The sequence below is a fragment of the Lepidothrix coronata genome, unplaced genomic scaffold (genome assembly GCF_001604755.1).
Source record: "Lepidothrix coronata isolate B3197 unplaced genomic scaffold, Lepidothrix_coronata-1.0 Scaffold23, whole genome shotgun sequence".
Lineage (NCBI taxonomy): Eukaryota > Metazoa > Chordata > Aves > Passeriformes > Pipridae > Lepidothrix > Lepidothrix coronata.
This window is the reverse complement of record NW_016690203.1, coordinates 1,983,837-2,011,749: the sequence shown is the minus strand read 5'-3', so window position 1 is coordinate 2,011,749 and position 27,913 is coordinate 1,983,837. Positions and strand designations below refer to the sequence as shown.

Here is a 27,913-nt window from a genome sequence, read left to right as displayed (position 1 = left end):
GGCATAAAAAAGCGGGAGTCAGCGCCCATTGCTGCTTTTCGCCATGAAGCAGACCTGGGACATCAACGACCCCAAATTGCCGCAGGTAACGAGCGGGTGGGAGGGTGACAGAGGAGGAGTTGGGCTGCTAGGGAAACAGGGGAGCAACCTTCCATTGGAGAAAAACTTCGTTTTATGTCTGCCTTATTTTTCCTGCCCTTTTTCACTTTTTTTTCCCCAGTCCTTGTGAGATGACTGACAATAAAAATATGGACTCCATACACAGCTTTGGCCAGCTGTGTTCAAAGACCTAATATAATCTGTGGCGCAGTTTGGCCAGTTTCCTTCTCCTTCTTTCTTGTTCAAGAAATGTTGACTAGAAGCTTGAATTAACTGTTTTTTACTACTCTAATCTAACTTATCTAAATATTTCCTTCATTTGTTGATGTGATACTTTAATGCTACCAAGCACTCCAATTTCTGTCTACTTGCGAGCTTTAAATGTGCTAACTTACAACTTTTTTCTGCTTCAAATTTATTTAATTTAACAGTCCATGTTATTATAGAATGTCTTAATACTGTAAATGCTGGTAGTTTATTGCTTTCATTGGAATTGCTCACATGTGGTACATATATATGTTAAATAAGCATTGTAGGAACTCTTTACTTGCACTGTAAATATTTACAGTTTACTATCTCAGTTGTTCTTTCATTGTTCTAGTAATTTCATTTTAGTAAGGAGCTCCAGAAAGCCAGTGAAATGCAAAATTGAAATGTTTTTTCTTTGAGCCACTATGCATATTGGAACTGTATTTGCAAGGGCAATTTTTTTTATTTCTGTTTCTTAGCAAAAGTCTTAACTCAGATACAATCTAAGAAACCATTCCATAGCTAAAACTTCTAGTTTCTTGCCTGCAGGTGCATGGTCCCACAACAAGGAGAACTTAACAGTAGTCATGATCAGGGTGGCCTGTGTCCTGTCTGGGCACACTGGTGGCAGACCAGTTAGTAAGTTTTGGTAACCGGGCTGATGCCTTACAGCTGGGTAACCCCACTGTAAAGAGGCACCTGTGACAACAGACCATGTAATTATGGATTGTGGTGCAAAGGAGGAAAGGATCCTGACTCTTGAAACACGGAAGCTCAGACTGCCTTTTCCCTTCTAGAGCATTTATGAATAAGTTATTCTTTCAATAATTCTTTTTCTGCTGCTTGGATGGTCATGGAAAAAGCTTTTGTTTCCTGTTGTGTGTTTTGTAACAGGGCAAAAATATCAGGTTGTGATATACTGATAATATTCTCTTGCTCTTCTCCTTGCTGCCTTGCCCCTCTACCCCACTTGCCCTGCTGCAGGAGCCCAAGCACTTTGATGCCTTCCAGGAATGGCCTGATGGCTACGTGCGGCTCATCTACTCCAGTGAGGAGAAGAACGCGCAGAGGCACCTCAGTGGCTGGGCCATGCGCAACACCAACAACCACAACTGCCAGATCCTCAAGAAGTCCTGCCTGGGAGTGGTGGTGTGTGCCAGGAGCTGTGCTCTGCCCGGCGGAGCCAGGCTGCAGCTTCGCCCCGCCATATGCGACAAGGCTCGGCAGAAGCAACAAAGTGAGGGATATCCAAAGAAAGCTGGGATGCCTAAGGGGTCACATTTCTTTCATCTGGGCTTGACGTCTAAACTGGAGTCACTCTTACTTGCAGGCAGACTAAGCCATAATTGTAAAGACTGTGATTTATTTACAAATTTCGTCAATGTCTATTTGTAAATACTTAAGGGAAAATGGATTTGAAATCCTTTACATCATTAGCTTTTATATCAAGTATGCAGCTCTAGTTTGTACCACTCAGTTATGCTTGGTAGTCTATGTTGTGTTTCCTTGAACAATATATTTTAATTGGAATTTCAGTGAAGTCTGATCATACTGCTCTTGAGCTCTGTTTACTCTCAGGAAACATCCTTGCCTTCAACCAATCTCTTCAGTAGTTTCTTTGTCTTTATTCACAGAGAAAGCCTGCCCAAACTGCAATTCAGCCCTTGAGTTGATTCCTTGCCGAGGACACAGTGGCTATCCCGTCACAAACTTCTGGAGGCTTGATGGCAAAGCAATATTTTTCCAGGTAAAAATCAGGCATATTTATTTGTGCACATATATATAAATTATGTCTGTATATAAAATAATATCTGGAGAGAGATTTCTTCCTACTCCCACGCTATATATTTTTGTGTTTAACACTGAACATGGTGAGCACAGCAGAGTTCTGGTCCATGACAGAATTTCTGTTTAGTACAAGTATGGCAAAAACAAATGAAACAATAACACTTGGCTGTTTTTTTAAAAACAGTACTTGAGAGTTGACAATATTCAATTTTCACTATAACATCACAATTGATGTCTAAAATTCTCCTGTTTACAGAACACAAATACAAACAAAAAGATTGTCTTGCACCCTAGTACATCTGACAACTGAATGTTTCCAAGGACTTAATACTTATTTCCTGTTAAAATAAATAGGAAAAAAAAAATCTGGCTTAAACTGCAGGAGTTGATACATGAAAATTCTACTTCACATGAAACTAGCCTTTCAATTTTGAGGATTTAAAATCTTGCCAGGAAAAAAAGGAAATTTAGAAAGCTAAAATCTGAAAATTCCCGTTGATTTGTTCTTTTTATAGCAACATTAGAACAAAAATGTAACATAAAGTTTCTGTTCCGTGAGATTACATTCTCTGCCAGATGAATTTTTTCCCTGACCCACAGACAGTGAATTCTGTTCTCTGGTCAGTAAATGGAAGAAAATTGGCCATATTCTGTATTATTCTTACTCAGATGTTCTGTTACAGGCATGCAAAACCAGATGACTTTTACCATCAAAATAGCTTATAAATCCCTGCTTAGAATTTAATTTCTGCTTGAGAAAAGGACAGTGTTTTAAAATCAATTTTAAGCTTCCTACTTTGTATTAGGGACTATATGTTGGTGCATTCAGACAAATGTAATGGGTAAGGACATGTAGAATATATTACGTCATCACATACCAGTATAGTTTTGGTTCCATAGATCTGCATATCCACAGGTATTTCAATAGCAGAGCATCTTTGGATGGTTTTCCAGGATATAATTTTCAGTCCTATTCAAGAAGGTGTATTATTTTAAGAGAATATTTGTCATCTTGTGGCATGAAACCTCTTTAAAGCCTATGTATACAATTTTTATATATGTACATTTCTAAAGCAGAACTGAGATACTGGACTGCAGAAAAACAATGAAACTAAACTTATATGTTTTTCCCCTTGGTTCTAATTAACTACTCCTGAGTGTCTCAAACATACGTAATACGTCCGCTCCTCCATCAGCTCTGCAGTCCTCAACAACTTCTCCCTCATTTTTTCCTTCTATCTACCTCCAAATCATGATTCATTCTATTTATTTCTTTTTACATTGAATCCCTCCTTGTTGTTTAGTTTTCCCTCCCTCCTCTCTTGTGCCAAACTACAAACCATGCTGTGGCTATCTCTTACTTACTGCACTTTCTCTTGTCTCACCCCCTTCCCGTTCACATCTAATTCTTTGTTAATCCTAAATAGGCTAAAGGTGTCCATGACCACCCCCGGCCAGAGAGTAAATCAGAGGCAGAGGCAAGACGAAGTGCAATAAAGAAGCAAATGTCCTCTTATCACCATTCCCAGAAAAAGAGACCTCTAAACTCAGAGGTAAGTCAAAGTCATTAGTCAATTAAAAAGGTGACACAAATTAAGATTTTTTTTATTTTTAATTTTTTTTCTATTAGAAAGGTGTCATAAGCATGTACTGGAGATCTGAGGGCAAAAAAAGATTTACACTACGCTACATCTGTTAATTCTGGGCAGAAACAAGCAATAGCACAAGTATTGAGATATATGTGTGTGGGCAATATTGATTCCTTAATCTCAAGTATCTACTCCTTGTCAGGCAGGAAGGTACCATGACAGCAGCAGTTACACCAATAACCTACAGAATTTTCCCTGCATGGATGGTCAAGAAAGACTTGGTATCATCACAGACTCCAATTTTTCAATTCCAGCCCAGTCTTATCCTTCACTGCAGAACACAGACCTTTACAAAGTACCTTATGAGTCGGCCAGCTCCCAAGAGGACCAGCTATCATCATACCCTAAGTGCCCAAATCCAAGGATCTACATGCCCAGGCCATGCAGCTACGAGTTTGGAGTTCCTACCTTTATAAGCTCTAGCCCTTACCCAACATTTTACAAAGATCTGACCAGCCCTGCCATTGATGCAGACCCCCTCAGTCTGAACGGGTCTCCCTACAGCACTGTGACTACCCACGATAAGAGCTTTGATAACCCTGGCAGACACTATGGACTGAAACCAGCTTGGGGGAAAACTGGCAGCGGAGACCAGGGTGACTGTGGACAGATGCAAACAAGTGCTAACCACGCTTACTACAGTGGGGACTATCCCTGCAGGTACAGTCCCAGTCCCGCTCCCATAGCCCCACCGTTGCAGACGGTCATCACCACCACCACCAAGGTGTCCTACCAGGCGTACAAGCCGCCTGCACTGAAATACAGCGACAACCTCTGCGACATGAAAAACCTCCAGAGTTACACCCACATGGCAGAAAACGTCTCTGGTGCTATCTATTCGGGGATGAAGATTCAGGAAGACTTTGGGATGGTAAAGTCAGCACTGCTCTACCAGCATGACTCCATCCCTACAAAGCCCAAACCAGCCGAGAGCATGGAGAGCTATCGGTATGGGCTCCTGCTGGGCAACAGCTACGCTGAGCATGAAGGTCAGACCTTAAGGTTTGAGAGTGCTGAATATTGACTAGATGTTGCCTAAATGGCAAATACATGCAGGTGGGAAAATACATTATTGGGCTGACCCGGTGGATGCTAAGCCCAGTGGTTTGGGATTTGAGGAGAGGTCAGGAAGCAGCACATCACAACACCTTTCTCCCCAAAAGTGCCTTTCTGGAGCTGTGCTGAGCGAAGTATATTTTGCATGTAATTTCAAACCAGCCCCACACAATCTCTAAAATGGCACAAGGAGCTGAGCCCCAAACACAACTAGGAGAAAGCAACATGGAGGTGCAGCACTTCTGGAAGACAACAGCCTCCTTTGACAGCAAGTGCAACCCGCTCATAGCTACAACTCCTGCCAGACTCCTCAAGCTTTGAGGGAAACAGTCCATCTGTAAGAAGGAAAACGCTAATCAGGGAACGGAAAAAAAGATGAAGGGAAGGTGGCTATAGATTATAGTCAACTGAAAGAAATGGCAGGAAAAGAAAGAAATAAAAGAAATGAAAGCAAGACAATTTGCAGAATAAATCACCTAAATGGGCCATTTATCTGTTGTGATCCTTTTGATGAATGGAAAGACCAGCTAAGTTTCTCTGAAATGAGAAATGGAAAAACTGAAACCTGAGAAATGAAAGATGCTGACTTCATGTTGCTTTTTGATCCCCTGTATCAAGAGCACAGACTGTCCAGTCTTTCTGTGCAAAAAGGACAGCCCAGCATAGTCACACCAAGAACTGATCCCCTCAACCTGAAGGCAGGAAGGCTCAGATAACTCCCACCAAGCATGCTCAGCATCACATGGCTGTCAGGGTTAACATACATGGTCCTGAAAACCATTTGCAGTGAAAGTGCTTTTTGTCTAAAGGGGTCTGGAAAACTGGTCAGACCAATACTGCACGGGTACCGCTGCAGAATTCACTTTATCCATGAATACAACTCCATCCTGTCTAAAAATGCAACATCCTCCCTGGTTAGCAGTGAAGGTCAGTGTTGAATGCACCTTCCCTAGCAGCCTTTCTCTATTAATCCATGAAGAAGAAAAAACAGAGGAGCAATGCTGGTTTAAAAGCTAGATATTTTGAAAGCTGACTAGTACTGGGGAACCTGCACCCAAACTGTGTGCCAAGCAAGGGAGCTAAGTAGACACAGGAGATTGGTCAGGGGTTAAAATGTTTCCTCTTGGTATCATTATTATTAAGTTTCTAGGTATCTGTAACTTCTTGGAGACTCCCGTTTTGAGTTTTGGTTTTTTAAAATGTTTGATGTATATTTTTGCTATGTTACGTTTTGAGTAACAGCAAGCTACTGTATTCTTTCAATAAATATGAAATCATGGTTAAAAACAAAGCACCATGTAAACTAGTGTGAGCAGCTGGTTAGTTAGAATTATAAGGTTCTGTGTGTTGAAGCCATCATTAAACTGAAGATTTAAAATAATTATTTCTGATGTAGAATATTTTCTTTCTTTTTGTAATTTTGTGAAAACAATGCATTCAGTCTGACTCACTAAATTGAACCTTATAGAAATTCAGTTAATAGCATCCTGTTTCAGCAGTGGACTGTTCAGCACTTTAAAAATTCAAGCCACATGAAGATGGAATTCACAAAAACACTAAATTAATTCATGTCCAGCAAGCTTACCTTGTCTTTTAGTGTACTTGCTGTGTATCTCACTTGGCTTTTGTTAAATTCTTATGGCAATTCTTCTACCAGGTGTTTTAAATTGCTGATTAGAACGGATTCAGCTGAACAACATCAGTTTGATAATTAGCTCATATACTAACCTTAAAAAATAATAATGATAACTAAAAAAATGTTGGTGGTGAGGGAGTTTCCTACCCAGAAAGATTGATGGAGAGTTCTAGAGTTTAGGAATATATAACACACTTACAGAACTGAGATTTCTCATCTGTATGCCAAGTTATATTGAGGCAATTGACATGTAGAATAAAAATCAATTCTTATAGCCTTATAAGTTTAAAGAGAAAAAAAGCATAAGAGCAGAATAATGCCAAAGAAAATAACTAAAAAATCTGGAAGGATTCACAGTGGATGAAAAAATTGAGGAAAATTTCAAAGGTGTAAATTGCTACCTTTTATATTGATTTTAGAGGATTTAGTCAACCACAATTCAAGCAAAAGTTATTAAAACATTGTGTGTTATTAAAACATCCAGACAACCTGTAGGGATTGTGTGCTGTTTATATTACTGGTATAAAACTTGTCATTGTAGTTGCATGCTTAAATCATTATGCTATGCAATTAAACACAGCCTTTCAAGCAGAACTTTGTACACCAGTAAAGAAAATGCAGCTGTTTGTGTTACAATGCTACTTTTAGGGTGTGGATTTATTTCTAATAAATATGACAGCTGTTCACACACAGTGAAAAGCTCTCTGAGCAACTACCTTGCTGCATCATCTGTAGCACTAGAACAAATAAAACCACTCTAAGGGTTATTGCAGTCTTTCTTCACTTTGCTCCCTTTCACGTGCAAGTGTCTGGGATGCGATATCTGTATGTTACCTTTTTCAGAGAGATCAGATGGATAAATGTAGTGCTGCAGACAGTTTTCTCTTCAAAATATGCAAATGTAAAGGCAATGTGAGCTTCTGTAACAATAAAAAAGCTGAAATTGAAATCCTCCTTGTAGGTTTACATAGCTGCAGGATTGACTTTAAAAGCATTCTGAAGCAAGAAGCACTCCCTTCAGTCCCTGAGTAAGCATCTTCTCTTCCATCAATTGTCCCTTTCCAGGGGACCTTTCAGGTTTCTGGTCCTACCTCGAGCATGTGAGAGGAGCCCCTTGCCAGCCCGCATCCTGTACTGCGGCAGACGTCTTCATCTAACAAATTCCTGTTGTTATGGTGAAGTCACAGAGGGAGCAGGGGGAAAGGTGTTTTCAAATCTCAGCCTCCTCTGGCTCCAGCTTCATATAAGTTACAAGGGCCCTACTGAGGTAAAGTACCATCTGTCCCCATACGCTGAGGCTGCCCTTTGTACCAAAACAGCAGCCTCTTAATGACAAAGTTTAAAGGCACAAGTGCTGAATGGGTGCCTCCTAGAGAAAAGAAGCTGCATGATAATGACCGTGTACCCACCAAATGCAGGCATGTGTCACACGTCTGACAGATACAAATACGTGTGGGCATCTTTTCATGGTCCCATCTCCTCCTGGTGGGAGGACAGAGCCTGGCACACTGTCCTGGTCTCCATCCAGTCATGCCAAAGACCTCTGGTGAGAGTCTGAGTAATTTGCTTAGCCCTTGCTCCTCTTCTGAAAGCAAGTTAACTCTGGGCTTTTTAAACATGCCACATGCTACAAACAACGCATGAAGGAAATTGGGTGTTTGGGGCTTATTGTACTTGAAGATGATAGTTTGTACTCCTTGTTTTGGGGTACAAACTATCATCTTTAAAGACAGAGACAAGCTTTCCTCTGAGTTTCAGGGGTGGAAACCACCAACGTAACATTGCAGAATATGATTTGAGACTTTTTTCTTCCTGGGGATTTTCTGGTGTTTGTTCTGGATTTCTAGGTTTTTTTCTTCATGCCTTTTTTGGGGAAGCTATCTAATACAACTGAGACAGCTTTCACAAAAGTAGATCATGTTTCTAGAGAGACATTCAGCAGGATGCCCAATGCAGCTCTAGGGATGCTTTTAGGAAAGTTCATGTCATTCCCACCCTTATCAGTAAAAGTCACATGCAGATAAAAAGGGAAGAACTGAGACATTTAGTGTTGGATTAGTTCCTCCCAACACACAGAGTGAAAAGTTAGTCCAGGCCTGTTAAAATCCCTCTGCCTTAGAAATAATGAAACTGGTGTACGGTGGTTATCAATGGCTGGATTACTGCCTTCAGTGTTCTAGCTGTATAAACTAAGTATCTTCCTGTTGCTCACAAGCAAAGGAAGAGTGAACCAGGCACTGTTTACGTAGTGCTACAGCTGACATTGTGCAAAATGGAGAGTGCATTTCAACACGGCACCTTCATAGACTCACAAGAGTCCACATGTAACACAAAGATCAGCAGGGTGATACAGGTGCGAGTAAGTATCACAGAGAAACATCACTCATTTGGCTCAAACTCATTCAAACAAGCAGAAAAATAAAGTTTACACAATCCCTATCAGCTTCAACATGCGTGCTGGCACTTGTGATGGTATCTGGGAAAAGCCAGTTTCAGCTATTTTGGCTGGCATTTGAGCAAAGCATCAACACTTTTAAGGACCACAACCAAAGAAGGTTCTTTCAACAGAAAATTAGCAGTGAGTCTGCTTCTCTTGTTTTGTAAAACAAGCAGGGAAGCAGGTGCATGAGGATGTTCTCAGAGGTCCTTTAGCAGGGCTCACAAATATCGCTGTGGTTCCTGGATCTCTTTGTTCCAGCCTGTTGTCTTTCCTTCAGTTTCCTGGTTCATAGCAAGAGCACAGAACAGCACCTCTCTCCTGTCTTCATGACAAAATGAAGTGTTAAGTGACTGGCTTGCAGTGCTTGTCCTGCAACTCCACACCATGTGTCAGTCTAGCTTAAACACTGGCAAGTTCTGTTTACAGCTGTTCTCTCTTCATGTGTGCAAAATGTTGGGAAGCATTGCAAAAAGTACTAACAACTGAGAGACACAAGGTCCCAGTAACAGAATTTAAACTTAAGTGTTTCACTTGTGCAAAACTAATTCAGAAATTATTTAAACATCAGACTCCTTGCTTGTGTGAGGTCTCTTATAAGTGGCTGTAATTAGACTAGAAATGCTGAACAAGCAACAAAAAGCACTGTCGTTTTTGTCAGTAACTTGGACAGTGGGATCAAGTACATCCTCAGCAAGTTTGCCAACAACACCGAACTGTGCAGTGAAGTCGACACGCTGGAGGGAAGTGATGCCATCCAGAGGGACCTGGACAGGCTTGAGAGGTGAGCCAGTGTGAGCCTCATGAAGTTCAGCAAGGCCAAGTCAGCTGGTTAAAACATGGTGCCAATAACACCAAGCTTGTGGGTTCGATCCCTGTACAGGACATTCATTTAAGAGTTGGACTTGATGATCCTTGTGGGTCCCTTCCAACTCGGAATATTCTGTGATTCTGTGAAGTGCAAGGTCCTGCACCTGGTTTGGGGCAATCCCAAGGACAAACACAGGCTGGGGAAAAATGTATGGAGGGCAGCTCTGAGGAGAAAGACTGAGGGGTGTTGGTTGATGAGAAGCTCAGCATGACCCATCAATGTGAGCTTGCAGCCCAGAAAGCCAGTTGTATCCTGGGCTGCACCAAAAGCAGCATGGCCAGCAGGTCAAGAGAGGTGATTCTGCCCCTCTACCGTGCTCTTGTAGACCCCATCTGCAGTGCTGCGTTCAGCTCTGGGGACAAAAGAAAGCCATGGATCTGTTGGAGCAAGTCCACAGCAGGGCCGCAGAGATATCAGAGGGCTGGAGCATCTCTCTTAAGAATACAGGCTGAGAGAGTTGGACAGCTGGGAGAAGAAAAGGCTCTGGAGGGACCTTATAGCACCTTGCAGTACCTAAAGGGGGCCTGCAAGAGAGCTGGAGAGGGACTTTATATAAGGGCATGTAGCGAGAGGACAAGGGGAGAATGGCTTTGAGATGAAAGAGGATGGGTTTAGATTAAATATTAGGAAGAAATTCTTCACTGTGAGGATGGTGAGGCACTGAAACAGGTTGCCCAGAGAAGCTGTGGATGCGCCATCCCTGGAAGTGTTCAAGGCCAGGTTGGATGGGGCTCTGAGCAGCTTAGTCTTGTGAAAGGTACCCCCGCCCAGGGCAGCAAGGTTGGAACTAGATGATCTTTAAGATCCCTTCCAACCCAATTCATTCTACGATTCTATGAAACTGGGTGGCAGCACCAGAGGAGGAAGAACAATAATCATGGAACATTGCTAAACTGTAGAGTGAGGAAAGGACACAACGGTAGGGAGGGGACACTGCTGTTGTATCATTTCCACTGGCAGTGGAGAGGTATTTCCACACATGTAATGTATACATGTAATAGTGTTCAAACACATTTTTACTGGTTACTGTACGGTTAAATACTTTGCTACGTACAATCACCTCCTGTTGAATCTCTGCCTGAGATAACCTGTGGGTTATGGGACCTTCTTTCTCATGTCCAAATCTCATCTTTGAACTTCATTTTACCTGGCAGTCACCTCTGATGTTTTATTTCAGTAAAGGAAACAGGCATATTTTGTTTCAGAAAATACAATGTTGTTTTCTTGTACTTTCATTTCAGCAACCTATGTGGAAGTGGTCAAATCCTCTGGATTCCAGAAAACTGATTCCCGTAGCCCCACGTTCCACCCAGTTGACTTGAGGTAGAATCAATTAATCTGTCAACAGTTCTTAAACCATCACAAAGTTACCACACCAGTTAATGAGGGAGAGGGCAAAACAAAAATATAATAAAAACAAAAGTATAATGAAGACAGCTTCCCATTTTTGCTCAGCTTGGTAAAGCAGATAGGAATCTGAATTGCTAAAACAATTTTCTGCCTTTCCCTCTGTGGTGCTACTAGTAGTTACTGTGTCAAAATAATTTCCTCCTTTTCTTGCCCCTTGCTCTCAAAAACATTAAAAAATAGGAAGTTCAAGCTAATGTTAAGAACTGAAGCTTAAAACAAGACTTCCCTGCCAAAAGTACTCTTATGTTTTAGAATACATACAGCATTCAAAGTTTCTCCCCTGCATCAGTATTAACAATGTGCATTTTAATAAATTGCTTACCATAAATAATAATAGTAATAATAAAATAAATGCTAGGGGAAAAAAAATCCCTCAAGTTTCATTACAGCTGTGAATACCAGAAGTGGGAATTTATGTACAAATGCTAACTACACAGCAGCTTAGCTGGCGGCTTTATTTCATAGAATCACAGAATGGTTTGGGTTGCAAAGGGATCTTTAAGATCATCTTAAAGATGATCAACCCCCATGCCATGGACAGGGACACCTTCCACTAGATCAGGTTGCTCAAGAACCCCACCCAACCTGGCCTTGAACACCTCCAAGGATGGGTCATCCACATCTTCCCTGGGCCACCTATTTCAGTGCCTTACAACCGTCATAGTAAAGATTTTTTTCCCAATATCTAATCTAAACCTACTCTCAGTTTGAACCCATTCCTCCTTGTCCTGTCACTACACGCTCTTGTACATAGTCTCTCTCCATCTTTCTTGCAGGCTCCCTTCAGGTCACCCCAAAGCCTTCTCTTTTCCAGGTTGAAAAATCCCAGTTCTTTTAGGCTTTCCTCATAGGAGACGTGCTCCATCCCTCTAATCATCTTGGTGGCCCTCCTCTGGGCTTGGTCCAACAGGTCGGTGTCCTTCGTGTGTTGGGGACGCCAGAGTTGGATGCAGTACTCTAGGCGGGGTCTCACCAGAGCACCAATTATATATTTAATACATAATTACCATTACCATCACCAGTAATGATGGTAATGGTAATTATGTATTAATTATAGATTAATAAAGACAGTCTGAAAACGATCTCGCGTACCACGGTGCCACCTTCAGGGAACCCGTGACGTGGCTCTCGCCGTCATGCGCACACCGCGTCGTGCACCACTCGCTTTCCCACGGCGTCGCGGCCCGTCCCCGCTTTTCCCATGGCGGGGTTCACCCACCTCCCCGGCTCCGGCTGGGATGCTGCCCTGGCGCCTCGCCTGCCGCGCCCCGTGACCGCGGCGAGCGGGGCGTTGCCGGCGGCGGGTCCCGCCCCGGCCGTCGCCCCGGCGACGGGGCAGAGCGGCCCGGCCGGGAGAGGCGGCGGGCGGAGCGGGGGGCTCGCCGGGGACCGCCCGGTGGCACCGCCCGCAGCGCCGCGGTGAGTGGGCGGCTGCGCTCGGGGGCGACGGGAAGGGTGGAGAGAGGTGGGTCTCCTCGTCACCCGGCGGCTGGGTCGTCCTGGGGGTCCTTCCCAGGATGCGGGAGGTGCCGGTTTAGGATGGAGCGGGAACAGCCCCGGGGGCTGTTATCTATCCCTGAACAGGATGGCTGCTCCCTGCCCCCAGGCTGGTTTGGGGTGGGCCGGCTCGCTGGTGGGCTTCACTCGCGTGTATAGGGAGCTGTCCTGCTGTAGTGCTGGGGTTGGGAGAGACGGCGCTGCGTGGGTGTGGAGCCTGCAGAGAGAGGGATCCTGCCTGCTTTGACTTCAGTAGGTCAGGTCCGGGCCTTGATGGACTGAAATGCCCAGGGTTAACGACAGAAGGTGAATTTTCATTTTTGGAGAACCAGGGTGAAACTTGTAGGCCGGGTGGTGCTGAGTTGCATAGCCGGGGTGAGCACGAGGAGTGCTGAGCTCCCCTTTCTGCTGTGAGCGTGTGTTAAGGAAGGTACTCTCTTGGGAAGTGACTGAACGTCATCAGGTGAAACTAAAGTGGAAAGAAGCGTTTGTTTCCATTCTCAAGACTGAGAGGGGGATCTCATTAATGCATAGAAATATATATAAAGGCAGGTGCTGAGAGGATGATGCCAGACTTTTTGGTGGTGCTCAGTGACAGGATGAGGAGCAGTGGCTGTAAGCTAAAGCACGGAAAGTTTTACCTCAACAAGAGGAAGAACTTCTTTTTGTTGAGGGTGGCAGAGGACTGGAACAGGCTGCCAGTGGAAGTTGTGGAGGCTCCCTCTCTGGAGATATTCCAAACCCACCTGGATGTGCTCCTGTGTAATGGTGGTTGGACTAGATGATCTTCAGAGGTCCCTTCCAACCTTAACAATTGTGTGAATCTGTGATTTATTGAAACTTACAGTGGTGTGGAGATGCTGAAAGATGAATAGTTCATGTTCCTTCTGGACACTGTGCAAGGCTGGAGACTTCAAGGTCCAGCAGCACTGAAACCATTGCTGTCCTGAAACTTGCTGTACTACTCACTGCATCGCAGGAAGAGGTTTCATGAGGGTGGGAAAAGGTAGCCTTGCTGTCATGGATGAAACATCCTGAGAAAGTTGTTGTGAATCATTTTGGTTTGAAACCAAAGCTGGTTTGGAAGAAAACAAGGGAAAATACTCAGAGCAGACTCGAATTCTTCCTTTTTGATGTGCCCTATCCTAAAGGCCTGATTCAAACAAATGAAACAATATACTAGACTTTTGAAGAGACTTTTAAAAAAAATTACTTAAGACAGTCTATTTAAAAGTACAAATATTTACTGTCAATGCTATTGACTTCTTTCTTGCAGCTGAGAGTCAGGCTTTTAAATAACTGCTGGTCTTTGATTAGAGTAATGGATTTGCAGTAATCTCCAGAACTGGATCCACCTGTCATGGGATCTGATTACTGTCAGCTTTAGTAATACACAGTCACTACCAAGAAGGCTCTTGTAGCACCAAATTGTTTGTTGTTTAATGGTTGAGTTTGGGTTGTTTTTTTTTTTTTTTTACTTTTAAAATTTGTATCAGCATACATTCTGTACTGTGCAGTACTGCCAGTTTTGATCATTGAGAATAGTACCATCCTCTCCGAACACTTTTGGCGATTTTGGGATTACTGTAAACAGGTTGGTGAGATTGAGTTGTGGGTGTTCTGCTTATCTGTGTGGGAGGTCTTTATTGGGTCATATATCCTAGTTTCTGTTTATTTGAGAGTAGCCTGTTTAGCATGCAACTATGAAATGGTTGGTAACGTGCAGTGCTTGTACAGAAGAAATGCAGGTGATTTGCTGTTATTCATTGCATTTTGAAATGTAATTCAGACAACTAAAACAATTTCAAATTGTTGCTAGTGCTTAAAGCACCATTAATATAGTCAAAGTGAAATTCTGCTTAAATTACTTAGTATTTGTTCAGATCCTCTAAATTTACACAAATTATAGATTCTGTCAAGCTATTGTATTTTGTCCTCTATTTGTCCTTTGCTTTAATCTTTCCTTAATCCTATGTGAAGAGATTATGCACAGTGTGTCCTTAAGAGTATAAAACAAGCTGTTGTTTAGAGTAGGATTTCTCCTTCCAGTTTGGCAGCTGACTATTTTGATAATTTTACATTTTAGAGCTTCATATCACTGGGGAAATAATAGTATATAAGCATTACAATGGGAAAGGCCACTTCAGAGGCTTGTGCTAACCAGAAAAACTAGACTGAGCCCTTGCTTTCCCTCAGGTTGGTAAGAAAGAGAAAACTGAACTGCACATTTGAAAAACACAATATAGAGAGACCACTGAGAAAAAAAATTCTCACCTGAGCTGGGTACATGTGGTTTAAAGTGCAAAGTATGCAGAAGTCTGTAGTGAAATGTGAATCTCTAGAGCATTTAGATTCTAACTCATTGTACTCTGTAACTCCAGTAAAAGTGAAAGAAGCCTCTGACCCTGATGTCAGATCAGGCTGAAAAATGCAAGTGCTTGGCAGCCTCCTTTGTTCTAATATGGGTGGGCAGTGGCAGTAAGTTTTGCAGGAATCAGTGCTGCCTTTTTTTGGTCAGCAAACCTCTGTCACCCTCCAGCATTTCCTACAAACTATGGTGTGCCATAACATTGCTGTAAATTTGACCACTTAGTATCCAAAGAACCCTATCAGGTTTTTTAGATACATGTGTATGATGGATGTATTCTCTTAAAAGCTGGAAAAGAGCTTATAGTCGAGTGTGATAGCTGCAGTCCATTTTTTCCCACTGCATTTGGCTAGTTTTCATTTGACGATGTCTCACTGTAAGAGTTCCATTGTTTGCCTTTCTTTTGTGAACTGTAAGTGCCAAGACAACTCTTTAATGACAGTCAATAGTGGAATGGCCCAGTGTGCATCATTGTGGTGGTAGGTATGCAGTACATAGACATTGTTACCAGGGTACATAGTTTTCACACCTTGTTTTGTGCATTTACATAGAGTAGATTTGACACTTCCATTTGATTATCGAAGGAATGTGTTGACTTTTCTATACTTTACTTGATTAAGTGTTTTTGTGCCCTGAAAATTACAATATACAGGAGAAAAGGAATAAGGAAATAAAATATATTACAGAACAGGCTAAATGCACAATCACACACCCAATACAGAACTTCTGGAGGGGAAATTACACAGAACTTCTGGAGGGGAGAACTACTTTATGTGATGTTGTTTCAAGGGCACATGCCAAAATATTAGAATTGGACAAAAGGAATAATTGTAAGAGCACTTGATTAATATATACTCCAAAGAAAATTACTTGGAAAGCTGGTAGGGTTTAGGCACCAAAATTAGAGGACTTAAAGGTTAAAACTTGAGAGCTGTGTCTAGATCTGGGTCTGTTTATTGCATATACAGAGGTTTTCATCTTGGTTTTTTTGGTTTGCTTTGTTAGAGAGCAAAAGATTGAAAATGAAATGTGTGCAAATTCTCCAGATTTTTAATGTAACTTCAGGAGTTCAAGCTAGGGCCATCTTTGGCAGATATTGCTAAATCCCCTCCAAAAAACATGCCTTAAGCAATGTACAATGATATTTGTTGAAATGGAGAAACACAGGCACCCAAAATTTGTTACATTTAGGTTTACTTCACATTATATGTCTATGTATACCTATAAACAAAATGAATACACAGTTTATCATTGATGATGCTTTAAATGTGATGCTGTGTTTTAAAATGGGTATAAGAATACCTTCAGAATGTTTTTATGTTGATCTGGTTTTTTAATATATACATAAAACCAAAATTTGACAACTTGCAAGATGGACATGCAAAATATATCTTAACTTGGAGTAAACACTTGATCATCTGCTTATTACTGGAGTAAAAAAAATAGTCTTGTTGAAGAAATGGCAATATTGAAAGTATTAAAGACTTCAGTGTGTGCAGGCATTTTGGGGAACGAGATATAAAGCTGAACTCTGAGAAAAAAGCAATAGGCTTAAATATATGAAAGTCCAATTTAAAATCTAGTTACAATTTGAGATGTCTATGACTGTTACTTTTTGTTAAATCTGCTTTTTAGCTTTGTTTCAGAATATGCTATTAACCAGAAATCATATTTTACTATAGCGATGGCTTTGGAGGGGAGGTGTAGAGGGGGGGGTGTAAAAACATCTTTGTATTTTTCAATGCCAAAGTGGTGGTTGTCTGGTGCAAAGATTATAGACTGAGATGTCCACTAAGTCACTTGGTACTGGCATCTTGACAGCTGATGTGAGATTCCTTCCTGGCAACAGAAGCAATAAGAGTAACAGTGTGTGTTACAAGTGCTCTGAGGAAGCAGCATTTCAACTAATAATAGCTTAGAAACATTGGTCTACTGTTTAGGCAGATGTTTACAGAGCAGGCTAGTCGACTTGAGAATGCATTGTTCACACTCCCGAGAAGCCAGTTTTAATGTTAAATTTTGCCAGGCCTGTAAATCTCAAGACTGAGGCTTGTTATCAGCTGAATTTGAGTTCCTTAATCTGTTTGGACAGGACAGCCTGTAGCTAATTCTGGCATAAGGCTAAGGAGTACAGAGTTGCATGCTGAATTCTGCATCTCCTATAAAGGTAGGCTGACTGTTTGTTTCATTGACTTGAGCTATATTTTGTGTTTTCAGACTACAGAGGCAAAAGGTAGAGACAATGCTATTACTCAGCATTCAGTGGTTTGTTTGTGTGTTGGCATTTGGGTTATGGTGAGTAAATGGTACAGTGATTTACTGTTAGTTTTTCCTAGACTTGCATAAATAAGTGGATGACTACAGTGAGTTTGCCTGAGTGCCTTAACGTCAGTTTTTAGGATTGTGTCCAAAGTGCAGCCAGTGCTTGGCTGGAATTTAGGATTTGTGCATAGGACCTATGGCAGCTGGCCCTCATCTGACACACTGGTGATGGTATTGTGTATAATGAAACCTGGGGTTCAGATTCAAGTTTGGATCAGGATTCAAATTAAGATTTACATATATTCAAAGATGATCATTCAGCATTGCTCAGTGTGAATTCTTCTCCGAATGATAATTCAGATTTAGTCTTTTACACCAATGCACGAGAACTCTATACTTCTCTCTGCAGGCCTTGTAAAACTGAAGAATAAACTTAACTCTTCAGCAATTACCATGTCTAAGAATTATGGGAACTTCAGAGCAAGATATCCAAGTACATTTACAACAATTCAGTTTACCTTAGTGAAGAATGAAGTGGTTATCTCACTGCTTTACCTCCCTTCCTCACTAACTTTTTAAGCATAGAAATCCTGCTTTCACTACCAATCCAAAATAGTGTTGAGACCCTAGGTTTACCATGGCACCCTGTGCAAAATTTGGGTTTTTATGTTATCCAAAACTTAAACTGTGCCTTTGTTACAGATCAGGAAGCTGCTACTGTCTGCAAATTCAGAGTAAGGAGTTCCATCAGAATACACCAGCCTTAAACACACTTCCCTTGTTCTATGGAATAATGACAGTAATCTTAGCTCTCCAGTCTCTGCTTACTCTGACCCTAATCATACAGTAGGTACTTTCTGTGATTTGAAGGATTTAAAGGAACCAGTGACAATCAAGTATTCTATTTAAAGAACACATACAGTTCTGGAGGGGTAGTTTGATACAAAAAGTAGTGTCTCTTTTCTAAAAGCTTGGAAAATTATGTAGTTTCCTTTTTTTGTTGTTTTTATTTTATTTTAAGGATCTATGTGAGAATGACCATGTTCTTGTGTCTCTTATACTTCATATCTGGATCTCAAAGTAGCTGTAGTTTGGGGGAGACCAGTGAATATCCTGCTCCGTTATGAGAAGCATTCACCAACATAAAGCAATCTGGAAGAAGATTTCTCTTAAGAAAATCAAAGAGCATAGAATCCTTTAATAAAGCAGAAGACATTGAGAATTTCATGAGCTTTTGGCTATCCAAGTCTTAAAAGAGATGAACCGTTACACAATTATGAAACAACTGGGTGATGGCACCTATGGCAGTGTGTTGATGGGGAAGAGCAACGAGTCAGGAGAACTTGTGGCTATCAAAAGGTATGTAGCATCTCAATTCAGTAAAGGTACTTGCAAAATCTTAAAGATTTTCACTTCTAACTTTATCGTTGTCTTTCATTTGTGTAGGATAGAAAAAATGTCCCTTTTTAAAAGGAACTTAACAAAATTATTTTTTTTAATTAAGGTGTTTAATAAGATGCTTGTGAGTCAGACTTCAGCTAATATCAGTTTAAGTTACTGATTTATCTTGGCTTATAAGATTGCATGCTGTTTTGTTCAGTTTGAATATGCTTTCTTCTAAGAATGTTGTTAGGCTAACACCAAAGGAGAAGCAAAACTGAATGTGCAGTTGATTAATTAGGGAGTTTATTTATATGACTTGTAAGAATACCAGTCTTAATGGGTAGATTTAAAATACCTTCCAACCCCCTAATATTTGTAAATACTGCATTAAGTTTCATGTGTTGCTACAGTGATAAATAACAGCAACAATCTGACCAGGTAAATAAAGGCTGTCTCCTTGGATCTAATGAAGTTGTATTATGTGTAATCATGAGCTTTGTCATACTTGCCTTAAAAGATGATTCCAAAACAACAATTTATTAGAGGAATGGGGAAGTTCCACGTGAAATTCCTAGGGAATTGCAAGCAGAATATAAAGCATAAATTGAAATACCAGAAATTTTATCTTGCTGAGACTCTTTTTCCTTATTCATGGATTTACTGCACTGAGTTAATTGTAATATAATTTACTGACTTTCTCTTTAAGAATTTCTGAGAATTTCAGGTTTCTCCATATCTTGCTAGTACTGTTACTGAAGTTAATATTAATCTAACCTAAAGAGAACAAAATCTCCAGTTGATAATTTTTATTATTTTTTGCAAAAGGAACAACATTTTGTTTGAAGTGTTTTTCATTCTCATGATTTCAGGATGTGGAATTCTTCTGTGTGATTTTTAAGTTTGGGATTTGAGAGGAGACAGTTTTGGTTGAAGATACGTTTATTTTGAATGAAAATCTTGGGTTTAAATCTCTTCGCTTTAGGTGCTAGAACTTTACAGAAACACCACAGTGACATTCACAACCCTGTCCCAAGATCTGAGCAAAACCAAATATCCATATCTGGATGTATGCAAGACATACAAATAAATGTATTACACTGTTATGTACAACAATTAGTTTAGAGGCATATGTATGTATACTGTTGCCTGAAAAAAATGAAACTTTTTTTTTTGTAATTAATACCTTGGAACAGATTTGTAAAATGACTGGTCAAGTTAGATGCTTAATTATAATGGTAAGCAGTCCAGACACCTTGCAGATTTTAAAAGTATAATTTTTTTGTTTCCCTAGAATGTGCAACTTAGGCATAAGGATGTGATTTTCCATGTTTTACATACAGTGTCATCATTGCTTACCATATTATTAAGAGCATAACTCCAATAATACAAAGGGATTTTGTGTCCCTTATACTTTGGAGTAACATGGTCTCTGGCTGTACTTCTCTAAAAGTATGTTTTGAGTGTTTGATGATTAATCACTGCAAATTTATAGCAATTCTAAGTGTTGAGCTGGTTTTTAATAATATTGCTGATGGGTATACTTGAATTATTTAAATTGAGGTCGAAATACAGGTAATGCTGCACTTAGGAAATAACATGTTTGGGTTTTTTATTCTAAAAGCATTCTGTACTGTTCACTGAAAATATTTTATCTCGGAATTGTATTTCAGAATGAAAAGAAAGTTCTATTCATGGGATGAATGTATGAATTTGAGAGAAGTCAAGGTAAAGTCGTGAACAGACCATGTTTAAAAATAAGTGTCTTGTTAGGCTTGCATGAAGGAAAAGGGCAGCTGCAATGTCCAAGCATAAGGCCAAACTCTTTAAATGGCAACAGATTTCACAAAACCATGGGCTGCTCTTACTTTTAGAGGTCCTGCTGCTTTGTGGAATACCCTACTATTCTCAAGCAGTGGCCATGTCTCACAGCCAAACCTCTTGTCTCTGAGAGAAGATAAAGAAATTGGTTTTGTATGTGTGTATTCCTGTGGCTGACTATCCTGCTCTTTCATTTTATTTGCAGATTTCTAGGTATATCTCCATTCTTTATATCTTGCATTTGGGGCATTTGTAGAAAACACTGGGATATTTGGCTAGCCAAGGGATAGAATAACACTTGAAATCCTGGGCTTAAATTCTGTATTTTGGGCATCTGGGCATTTTCTGTATATACAAAACTCCCTAACAAAGGAGTTTAGATTTAACTTATTGGAGGTTTCGCATAATCAGTATATCCAAAAAGTACATCCATAAGAAAATCCTTGTTCATTAAAGTCTCATGCCAAAAAGGAAAAAAAAATGAATGCTGGGGTTTTATTCAGTTCAGTGAGCAAGAGCTGTTACAGCTTCAGATCTGTCTTTCATTGTAGGGAATTAGGTTTTTATGCTAATCTTCACTCCAGCTCTGATGTAATCCCTACAAATAGGTTTAAACTACTATTAATATAGTTGTTGGTTTTATTTTGAAATTAAACTGCTATTTTGTTGTTCTTTGAAACAGACATTGTGAGATAAGTAACAGTATCAGATGAACATGTTTTGTGTTCTGTACTAGAAACTTACATGTTAAAAATTTAGTTCTGATAAGGAATCAAGGTCACCGTGGAGTTATCTGAAGCCATATTTTGCTCTGTTACAGTCTCTGAAGAAGCTAAACCATGCCAATGTAATAAAATTGAAAGAAGTCATACGAGAAAATGACCACCTTTACTTTGTATTTGAATATATGAAGGAAAATCTCTATCAGTTAATGAAGGATAGGTATGTCTTTTTTCACAGAACAAGCAATGTGCTATCATGTTTTATTTAATGATTCTCATACTACTTTGAAGACCACATTGGAATTTCTGGTTTTGGCTCTTCTTGCAGCCCTATTGATGTTCACGGGAGTTGCTGCACCTGCTTACCTGAGGGTAGAATTCTGCATTGCTCTGAGTTACAAGATTGCATATTTTAATGCTTTTGGAAATAAGTTTGATCAGTTGTTAACATGATAGTTTGCATGCCTTTGTGTAGACTCATGAGAGAAATTCCAAATACTTTTTTTTTTTCTTTAATAACCTTCACTTTAATGTATGAAGGATTGGATAAGCACTGTTCATTCTACTTTTGCTCATGGGTTTGGCTTAATGTGGGGATGCTTATGTGCGTGTACATGCATAAAACCAACCTATATATAGGTTAACACTGATGTTGCCATCTTGGACAAACAGTACGTAGCAAGACTTGCAAGGTGGACTTTGGAATAGGATCCGTCTTTGCAGTAACATCTTTCTTTGCAGAATGCTTTTGCCTTTAATGTGTGTCTCCTTCTGACTTTGTCATGCACTTTTACCTCCTAATGTGCCGAGCTCTTGGGCTGATGTCCTGCGATAGCTGCTAGCGATACTAGCACAGAGTTACTTTGCAGCTGAGCAGCACTGCTCTCAATCAGGGTTCCCTTAAGGGTACCACTGGGTGACACCCCTACCAACAGTGCTCACTGTGTGATGTCTGCCTCGCTGCGTTACTGTGCATTCCATGTTCACCTGGTCAAGCACACTGCCAGCCAGCCAGCTTCTACAGAGGGATAGGATCATGAACCTCTCAGCAGAGAAGTTCCTCTGCAGCACTTACAGTGAGTGAAACTAAGGTCTGGTAGAGTTTTGAAGTGAGCTAGCTGAATATGTCTTATTTTTGTGCACAAGACTTGATGTGTCATGCAAAATGAGGAAATGGGTGTGTTCTGAAGATACATTATTTTTTCTTAATTACATGAAGTTGTTACTCTGTTTCTTCACAGAAACAAGTTGTTCCCTGAGTCAGTCATCAGAAACATGATGTATCAGATATTACAAGGGCTGGCTTTTATCCACAAACATGGTAGGTTTCATACTAGAGTTTAATTGTGTTGCACTTTTTTTTTAGAAAAGAAGATCATGTGTAGAAATAACATGAATAAAAATATCTAGCAAAGGCTATTAATTATCTCTAATAAAATATTCTTATCTGTTTCAAGTATGGTGCAGTTTTAAACCATGCCTTGTTACTCTTTGTTTTCCTATAATTGGATTTTCCTCTTTCTTTTGGAAAGCATTGGATGTTGTTCATACAATGTTCAGTAGTTCTTTCTACCTTAGCTACTAGATGAATAAACAAACTGTAGAAACTTTTATGCTGTGCTATACTAAACAATTCTGCTTCCTCAGAAAGATCTAATCAAGGAGCATTGATACATCAATACTTTTGTGTTCCAATACTATAACTAATAGGATACCCTACATATAAAAAATACTAATATAACTTGTTAATTGAGAAATTCAAACAATATCCTTATTAAATACAATCTGAATTTATTTAATACAATCTGAATATATTTTAATAGAAGGGCTGTTTCTAGGAATTACAGGCACGGTCTAAATTAGAGGTGCAGTGTGCTCACAACAATAGAAAGTTTCACAGAGTTTGCAAACCTCTTAATTAGCTGAAAATGAAATAAGAAACCATGTTCCCAGTGACATCTGATTGACTTTCATGTACCCCGATAAGGCCTGTTGATGAATTCAAATAAATAATTAGTTCTGTTCAGTATTATCAAATACCCAGAAATTGCCATTTTCTTGTCTTTCTGATCAAGATCATATACTGTTCTCTGATTGTTAGCATCCTCTTTTCCTTCCCCATTTCTCCATGAAATCAATGAGAAAATTAGATTTTAAGAAAAACTTCAAATTTTAAGGTACGATATTAATATTTTGATTTGACCATGTTAGGGGATAAGAATATGATAAATCCGAATATTTACATTTCATTGTAATAGTTTCAGCCAGCTTCTTAGAGTGGTTTTCAATTTGTGCACGCAGAAGTTGAATGCTTTATTCTAGTAAGTGAATTTCCAACAAGTTAATGTATAATATAACAAATTGTGTGTTCCAATTAATTAGTAGAATTGATTTGCTTAGCAACTTAACCACTGCCCAACTATAGAGGTGCTCAAGCCAACAGCAAGCACTGAAGAAACTTTATGTGCCTCATTACTGATAATTAGTGTTCCTGAGCAGAATTTGCATCTCTTTTATATGTCTGTATCTCCAAGTTGTTGTCAGAATGATAAGTAACTATTAAAAAATCATTCAAGGAATTTTATGAATCAAGTAAGTGTGTCAGATGCTCAATTTTTCCATTATCCAAAACTGAAAAAGCAGTTGTAGCTTTTGCAAAAGATTTCATTCTGAAATTGGTTTGGTGCACAAACTGATGTTTCTGCAATAGCCAAGTCATTTTCCTTAGTGTGCTCATGACTGTTTACATTTGTTAATTTAAGAACACTTGGTGTAATATTCACTGGAGGGAAAATGTGTGCACTTGTTGGGGGAGGGCTACAATTCTTTTATGTTGAATTTATATTAAAAAATATAAAGAAAAAAAAGACAGGAAATATATTCTTCTAAAACATCCCAAAGTAAATATTGGATTATTCTATTAGAAGGTGCTGCTTAAGAAATGATTACATGATGATTTGCCACTCTTTTTTGTCTGATCCTCTACAGGATTTTTTCATAGAGATATGAAGCCTGAAAACCTTCTCTGTATTGGACCAGAACTTGTGAAAATAGCAGACTTCGGTTTGGCTAGAGAACTAAGATCTCAGCCACCTTACACAGATTATGTTTCTACCAGGTGGTAAGTATTTTAAGAATTTAATACATTAGATTAACTAATTACCTTTCTATTACCACTTTAATTTATCTGTTATTTCCTTCCATCCTTATAGGTACCGTGCTCCTGAAGTTTTGCTGAGATCATCTATCTATAGCTCACCTATTGATATGTGGGCAGTTGGCAGCATAATGGCTGAATTATACACACTAAGGCCTCTTTTCCCAGGCACAAGTGAAGTAGATGAAATCTTCAAAATTTGCCAAGTACTGGGGACTCCAAAAAAGGTAAGACTTAAAAAGACTCTTACAGTTGTATTTTTAAAACAAACAAATTTTTACAAAACTTTGTGGTATCTATATTTCAGAACCTACATATTAAATTATTGGTTTAGTAAGTTTCCTGAGGCTTAAGGTTTTCTCAACCATATTTCATTTAAGCTTCCATTATGGCATGTAATGCTAGTCCTTTGTTGTATATTAGCATCTGTTGTGGATCATACATTATGTGTAGCCTTGTTCTCCTCTGATGAAAGCCAGATAAAATTGTTTAATTTAGTTATTTAAAGCTATTCATATTGGAAAGCAAACCAGAAGTCTCCCAGGATTTCATTTGCCACAGCCAATTTGCTTTCCTTTCCTGAAAGTGCAGTTTTTCTGTGGTGGCACCCAGAATTTAGAGCTAGTAGAAGATATGATAAATAAGACAAATTATGCTTTTCTTTTGAATTTGATCTCAAACACAGATGTCTCATTACTTCTTATTAGCAATAAGAAGTAATGGAGGGAAAATGTGCAGTCTTCTAGAGAGGAAACAATGTTTTTCAGTTACTTTCTGGATGGGATAAATACTATTTTAAATTACAAGGAAGGTTTGGTTAGGGCATATAAAATGTATGCAATTATATCTATTTCAGTTTAAAGTTCTTTTAGCAAATGAGTATGTGAACATGCAAGAAAAGGATAAGCTTACCTTCAAAATTTTGAATAAACTGAAAAAAAGACCATATACAATTAAATAATTTTGGAGACAGGTAAGAATTGGCAGATGTCTGTCAGTACTTTATGGATGCAAACAGATCTTGGTGATGTAACTGACTGACCAGAGTCTCTAGATCTGGGAAAACCTAAGGGTGAGAGAGAAAAATCAGTTTCATTAGTGTTCTACTGATATAAAATATAGTATAACTCTTGTCTAGTAATGGAGCTGTTATCGATAGAGAAGGAACTGAAAACGTAAAACAGAAATAGATTAAGCTTAGCTAGGAACATGAAGAGCTTGAAAGTGGTGGGAAGACATCCAAGAGAACATACTGAGAAACAGGTGCAAACTCATGACAGAGCAGAGGATAAAAGGTCAAGTGGAGAGTTACAGATGGTATGTTGTGGAAGAGAAACTTGACTCTAGAAGACTAAGTGAAAATTGGTATGATGTGTAAAACAGTGCTTGCCATGACACAGTTATGCATCAAAATAATGCGGAATATAAGTAGTATTTTAGGACTTGTGTTTTCAAATGCAGATGTGAAGTTTCTTAAGCGGATCACAAGTCTAGGGTACTAAGAAGAACATTTTGATGTATATTAAGAATACCTGTGAAAGAGAGTAACCTTCTAGCTTCTGGCACATTTTCAATGTATAACATAAACAGCATAGAATTCTGGAAGTGCAGGGAAAGGTTGTCATTTTGTAGAGCAATAGCTGAGCAGCACTGAGCTGACCGCTGTGTTTTTTCTCTAACCTTACAAGTAGTTAACAGAAGCAAATTATGACTGTTTAAAGTGTCATTCCCTGACTAGGAAGGTTATTGCTTGGGAAAGCAGGGAGCATTACCAGCTGAGTATTTCAGAGAAAACTGTAGCCTCCAATAAAGACCCTAGGGGTTAGAGACAGCGTAAGTCAGCCCTCTGGGATCAGGAAGCTGTAATTAGTTCCTTTGTGCCCCTGTCATCTGATGGGCAGACTTGGGAATTTTCTCTTGTTACCACAATGCAAAAGGCATTCTTCAGGGAGATCACTGTGTAAGAGGAGTACTTAAATATTATTATAGGAATTATCACAACAAATAATGCATTTGTTTCAAGTGAAGTACTGTTCTGCATTCTGAAAAACAGAAGTAGTTATTTTAATAGTGTGATTTTGCAGATAGTTTTACAAATAGTATTTTTTTCAGACACAAATTTTGATTAATTCCATTATCCCACAATAAAGAATTACAGAAATTATGCACAATAGTTCCTTCCAGTTTGCCTTCCTGTGTTTAAGGCCATGATACCGTACTAATGACTTCTGTGAATCTGGGTGTTTTAAATAGTGACAGGCAACTATTTTGTTTTATTTTATAAATTACATTGCTTTATTTATTTTATAAATAAATTGCACCATTCAAGTACTGGCAGTGATGGTGCACTTCTAATTTTATTTTTTTTTTATAAAAATATATTTTTCATTTTTGCTCTTATACTGTTTTCACCGTATCCCTATACTTCACCAGTTCAACATTCAGCCCTTGGTACTTCATTGTAAACTGTTCCTTTATCACTACTTCTAGAAGACAGAATGTCACCAAATCCAACAAAGGAGGACAGTGCAGTGGAGGAGGAAAGAAGCTTTCTCCATTAATTTAAATGAACAAACTATTCTCTGAGGTGGAATAGGAAGTCACTTGAAGTCTTGAGACTTATTTTAACCAGATGTGGTTTATAATTATATTTGAGTTCTTCGGTCACCATGGGCTGTGCTAACAGAGCTAATACTGTTGTACATAAAAAGATGTGTAACAGCTAACATGGTATCTTAAGACCAAATTCTGTCAAATCAATCCAATTTGCCCTGTAGCAGAGTAATAGGCTTGGTGGATAGAGGAAAAGCACTAATATCCTACATTGTCTTCAGGAAGGCTTCTGATGCTGTTCCTCACATTTTCATCAGCATATATATATACAAACTGTACAAGTGCATACCTGTTTTGAAGGCCTTCTTCAGAGAGTAAACTTCACTGGTTCTCATTCAAAATGAAAGATAGATTGAATAGAACTCATGAGTGGTTCTGCATCTGATGAAATTTTTGAAATTGAATTGAAGTCCTTCAGGTGGAATAGATTTTACTTCTTAAGTTGGTAGATAGGCTGAGAAGGATTGAGAATGTTAGAAAATGAGATTGGAATTTAGAGGGTTTTTTAAGTAAAACTAGAGATGTAGCTTTAAAGAAATTTTTTCAGTAATGTGTTGAGTGCTGTACTTAGGCAGGAATAATCCGTTACATAAATATCTGTGGATAACTATCCAGCTAACACATCTGTAGAAGAGGCCATAGGAGATATACAGTGTATTTTATGTCAACAGTATTTTGTTGCAATAAAGACAAATACCGTACCAGTGTGTAGAGAAAGGAGTATTGCTCATGGACATATGAACTAATCTTTCTGTTTCACTTGCTATATTACATCCAGTTTAAAGTTTCCCTTTTCAAGAGAGAAAGATCAGAGTCTAGAGAAGAAATAAAACTTTACAAGCCTAGACCCAGGAATTGTTTGGGTTTCTCTAGCCTATACAAAGGAGTACTGGAAGAA

The 27,913-nt window shown here is 39.3% G+C and overlaps 2 protein-coding genes across 14 annotated transcripts in view; both read left to right on the top strand.

Moving 5' to 3' along the window:
- The first annotated feature begins 43 nt into the window (after nucleotides 1-43).
- GCM2 (glial cells missing homolog 2) lies at nucleotides 44-4,809 on the top strand. The gene is made up of 5 exons (XM_017808437.1): nucleotides 44-85; nucleotides 1,333-1,585; nucleotides 1,983-2,095; nucleotides 3,564-3,689; nucleotides 3,928-4,809. Exons 1-5 carry the CDS (start codon nucleotides 44-46, stop codon nucleotides 4,807-4,809), a joined length of 1,416 nt encoding a protein of 471 aa, XP_017663926.1.
- A 7,733-nt stretch (nucleotides 4,810-12,542) lies between these two features.
- The window catches only part of MAK (male germ cell associated kinase), a 32,969-nt gene continuing 17,598 nt past the window's right edge, over nucleotides 12,543-27,913 (top strand). For 7 of the 13 annotated variants that reach the window (XR_001873801.1, XM_017808591.1, XM_017808600.1 and 4 more), the window contains exons 1-7: nucleotides 12,561-12,660; nucleotides 18,344-18,681; nucleotides 20,376-20,430; nucleotides 21,344-21,465; nucleotides 22,487-22,566; nucleotides 24,234-24,366; nucleotides 24,458-24,629. Coding sequence is in view for 12 of the 13 variants with exons in the window: in XM_017808591.1 (XP_017664080.1) it covers nucleotides 18,581-18,681; nucleotides 20,376-20,430; nucleotides 21,344-21,465; nucleotides 22,487-22,566; nucleotides 24,234-24,366; nucleotides 24,458-24,629 (663 nt within the window). In the remaining variant the exon portion in view is untranslated. Of the gene's footprint in view, nucleotides 12,661-14,234; nucleotides 14,287-18,036; nucleotides 18,057-18,343; nucleotides 18,682-20,375; nucleotides 20,431-21,343; nucleotides 21,466-22,486; nucleotides 22,567-24,233; nucleotides 24,367-24,457; nucleotides 24,630-27,913 lie in introns of those variants that run through there. The other 6 variants (XM_017808594.1, XM_017808593.1, XM_017808592.1 and 3 more) reach the window with 6 other exon arrangements.

Bases quoted from the DNA above. Each gene is read 5' to 3' on its own strand.
- GCM2 (XM_017808437.1), top strand. From the start codon at position 44: ATGAAGCAGACCTGGGACATCAACGACCCCAAATTGCCGCAG. The intron at 86-1,332 runs GTAACGAGCGGG...GCCCTGCTGCAG, and splicing joins ACGACCCCAAATTGCCGCAG to GAGCCCAAGCACTTTGATGC. The intron at 2,096-3,563 runs GTAAAAATCAGG...AATCCTAAATAG, and splicing joins GCAAAGCAATATTTTTCCAG to GCTAAAGGTGTCCATGACCA.